The sequence below is a fragment of the Rhagoletis pomonella genome, unplaced genomic scaffold (assembly GCF_013731165.1).
Source record: "Rhagoletis pomonella isolate Grant_MI unplaced genomic scaffold, Rhpom_1.0 Rhpom_scaffold_00679, whole genome shotgun sequence".
In the NCBI taxonomy this organism is placed as follows: Eukaryota; Metazoa; Arthropoda; class Insecta; order Diptera; family Tephritidae; genus Rhagoletis; species Rhagoletis pomonella.
This window is the reverse complement of record NW_023459233.1, coordinates 64,642-68,211: the sequence shown is the minus strand read 5'-3', so window position 1 is coordinate 68,211 and position 3,570 is coordinate 64,642. Positions and strand designations below refer to the sequence as shown.

General features: G+C 37.2%; 1 protein-coding gene across 1 annotated transcript; it reads right to left on the bottom strand.

Annotated features, from left to right (window-relative positions):
- Positions 1-5: 5 nt before the first annotated feature.
- Positions 6-1,463, bottom strand: LOC118751402 (kinesin heavy chain-like; the record flags this gene model as incomplete). The annotated part of the gene is made up of 3 exons (XM_036486224.1): positions 1,460-1,463; positions 785-1,309; positions 6-712 (listed from the first exon to the last, which is right to left on the bottom strand). Coding segments are annotated over exons 1-3 (1,236 nt in total), but the record flags the coding sequence as incomplete, so codon positions are not given.
- Positions 1,464-3,570: the final 2,107 nt, after the last annotated feature.

The following is a 3,570-nucleotide window of genomic DNA, read 5'->3' as shown; positions in this document are numbered from 1 at the left end:
CGTTCGCGCTCAGCCTCTAGACGTGCGCGCTCATCGCCGGTGATTGAACCCACCATAAGGCCGGCCGCAGGAGTTGCAGGCACAGGACCAGCAGTATTCGCTGGAGCCTCCACTTCCAAATTGGGCGTACTTGCCTCCATGGGGTCATCCACAATGACCTGCTCTTCGGCGTTAACAGTTTCACCGGCGCGCCAACGAGCCAACTCCAGTTCCAACTTCTCAATCTTACCCTTAAGGCGTGCGTTCTTCTCCTTTTCCTTTTCATAACGTCGTTTCCACTCTTCAGCCGTAAGTTCCTCATTGACACAAACCACATTCTTAACGGTCTTGGCGCGGCGACCGAACTCCAACGTCGATTTGGTTTCAGCCTCATTAAAACTAGCTGGTGAGCAACAAATCACAATTGTGGTGCGTGCATTACCACCCAAAGATTCTTGTAAGATACGCGTTAGCTTCGAATCACGATACGGTATGTGCGTCTTATTGCCGTCCGCCAGTGCGGAGATCACATTACCCAAGGCAGACAATGATTTGTTGATGTTTTTAGCTTCATCAAGTACAGTACCTTCGGCGCCAGTCTTGGATACCTTCTCCGAACCAGCCAAATCTACAAGGTACAATTTGCCGGAAAGTTTCTTTTGGTTCTCCAAGTTCTCTTGTTTCACGTTGATTAAAAATACTGAATGCGAACGCGAAGAATGTTCATTCATGTCTGAAAGAAAAAGAAGGAAGACAAAAAAGCAATTAAAAGCTTACAATTAGCTATAACGTTAGGCGTACTTACTTGTCACAGCAATGTGCCGATTTGATTTTCCTTCCTCGATCACCTCGAACACATCCTCGGGCGACGAGACGAAGCGCTCTGTAGCACCCTTTACATACGGCACACGATTCTTATCCTCGTGCACGCTCAGATTCACTTTCGAGACATCAAGCAAATCACGAATTTTATCCATATAGATTTCATAGTATGAGACCTTTATGTGAAACTCAAGGTTCATTTCCATTGTGTAGATGTGATTGAAGATATCGTTGACGATACGCGGTATGATACCTTGCTTCGCCGGATCACCGATAACACCCTCCATGGTGTGTGTCTTACCGGAAGACGTCTGACCGTAGGCGAAAATCGTACCATTATAACCGGCCAGCACGTCTGTAACAATGGACTTGGCAGCCTCATTGTATACCTTCTCTTGGGATGCATTTGGCTTGAAGACTTTGTCGAACAAGTACACTTTGCCCTGTAGAATAGAATTGGAAATCACATTAATTATGGGTATGTATAGATAGAGAATGGCCCTTATTTCTAGTTTTTAAATTACACTCCAAAATAATTTTGAAATTCAATTTGTATGATAAAGATCTACAAAAATAATTTTTAAATGGTAATTTTTATATCCACCATTACCTTTCTTCAATGCAACAATTTTGATTTTGTTCCAAAGACAGTGAATACCCATAGTGTCGGCACATTGAGAGTAGGTATTGGACAATGGTTAAAAGCAAGCTAATGAAAAGGAAACTGCCAAAACGTTTAGAATTTCGGCTTAAAATTGAACTGGGCCACAAAGCAGATCAATGAGAGCATTGTCGAAAGGTTGATTAAGGTAAGGTGACCAGAATTTTTTAACATTCCCGGAGGACAAATTCTCCACATTGAAATCACAAAAAAATTTTTATATTTATTTTAACACTAAATAACGAAAAAATTAACAATTCAAAATTTCTCTTATCATAAGTCAAACAAGTTAATAGTACGCTGCGTTGTATAATCATAAGACCGCTACATATTAACAAGTTTTGAATATTTATTTTTAACCAACTTAACAAAGAAGGTTATCAATTCGTCGGAATATTTTTGTTTTTCTTGTATGTTACCGCATACATTCGACCACTTCCACTGATTTCGATAATTATTCTTCTATCGGAAAGGTAGTGTCTCACAGGTGGCCCCATATTAATTTGGTTTAGATCCGATCATTGGATTATGAAAAAATTAACGGTACTCCTAAATTTTTATATGAGAATTGAAGTCGGTTGTGTTTTTGCTTAAAAATTACTTTTTAAATTATTTAACTGTAATTGTATTACTTGCAAAAGAAATTGCTTTCATTCTTCGTCTTTCGCGAAAGTTCGATTACAATTTTCTATCAAGGCTATACCTCGTCCAACAATATATTAACATATTTAATACATTTAATCGTCTCTAAGACAACCAACTTCTGGGTAATTTTTTAGAGAGTTTAATGCCCTACAAAAATATGCTTAGAAAAACCTCTATCCCTCTTCATAACTTTTCTTAACGGTTCAAAAGTTAAAATATTTTTTATGAAAACAAATTTTTTTACATGTTATTTACATAGAAAATTTCAAGTGTCAACCGAAAACTTTTAACTTGAAATAAAAATGTTTCCAAATGGGAGAATTTCTTTCTCAGTGAATAGGTCATTTAAGGCCACAAATTCGTCAGGTTAGTTACTCTGGATCACCCTAATATATATATACAAGAATTACTCGTTTACAGTAATAAGAATTAGTAGCAAATTCCCCGGAAAACACACCCAAAAAAAAAGTCTGGAGCCGCCGCTGGGCCTGTGTTATTTTTGGTTATGTACTTGGACGTTAAATAACACATACAATGAAAAATCCCCACACGCAAATATTGCCACTGATAAAACTTATACGTGTTTGGCAAACAAAATGACATATGGTAGGCAATAATTTTCGCCTTTGAAGACGCGTCGTTAGCTAGTCTTTCAGTGTTGTTAAGGGTAATACGGCTTTCCCGAGGCTTAATTACTTTGTTCGCTGCTCCTATTACGATCGCGAATTACCCCATTTACACGCGCAAATTCTTAATTCGATTTGACAGTTCTCTATCTCTGTATTTTGTTTTTTTCTTCGCTACAAAATTAATGCACAATGTAAGTTATTGCTAAAATATTGTAAGTTTCCATATTAAATTGGTGATGTACACATGTATAAACCACAGCATCAACGACATACTTGACTAAAGACTGCAAAGTTGAAGTCATTAGTCTTTTCCGTTATTGATTACTAATTAGTCATTTTTGCGCAGTCTAAGGCCGAGGCTAGCGGCTTAAGATTAAAACATATGAAATACTATTGAAGCGATCACGCAATGAGCGGCATTTCTGAACGCTCAGCAATAAAGGTCGAAATTCTAAAGCAATCTTTGCACGCACTTTTTTATAGAACTGTTTTTTGATGTCTTAGTCAGGACTAACAAAAAATGAGTGCAATCACTTGTGAATTCAATCAAATGAATAATTTAGTTTAAAATGACTGCACTCCTTAACACCTCTGATTTCAAACCAAATTTATTAATAAATAAGTGCTCGTAAATTTTAAATTTAAGTTTAATTCTTTGACTACACGTGTATGTTAAAGTTTTTCGATTCATGACGTTCATATCAGTGATGGGCAAAATTGTATTTACTAAATACTAAGTACAAAAGTATTTAGGTTTTTATGTTGCAGTATTTCAGACTAGACTAGACTAGATGATAGTATTTATGAATGGCGGACGTTGTGGTGTAGCGGTTA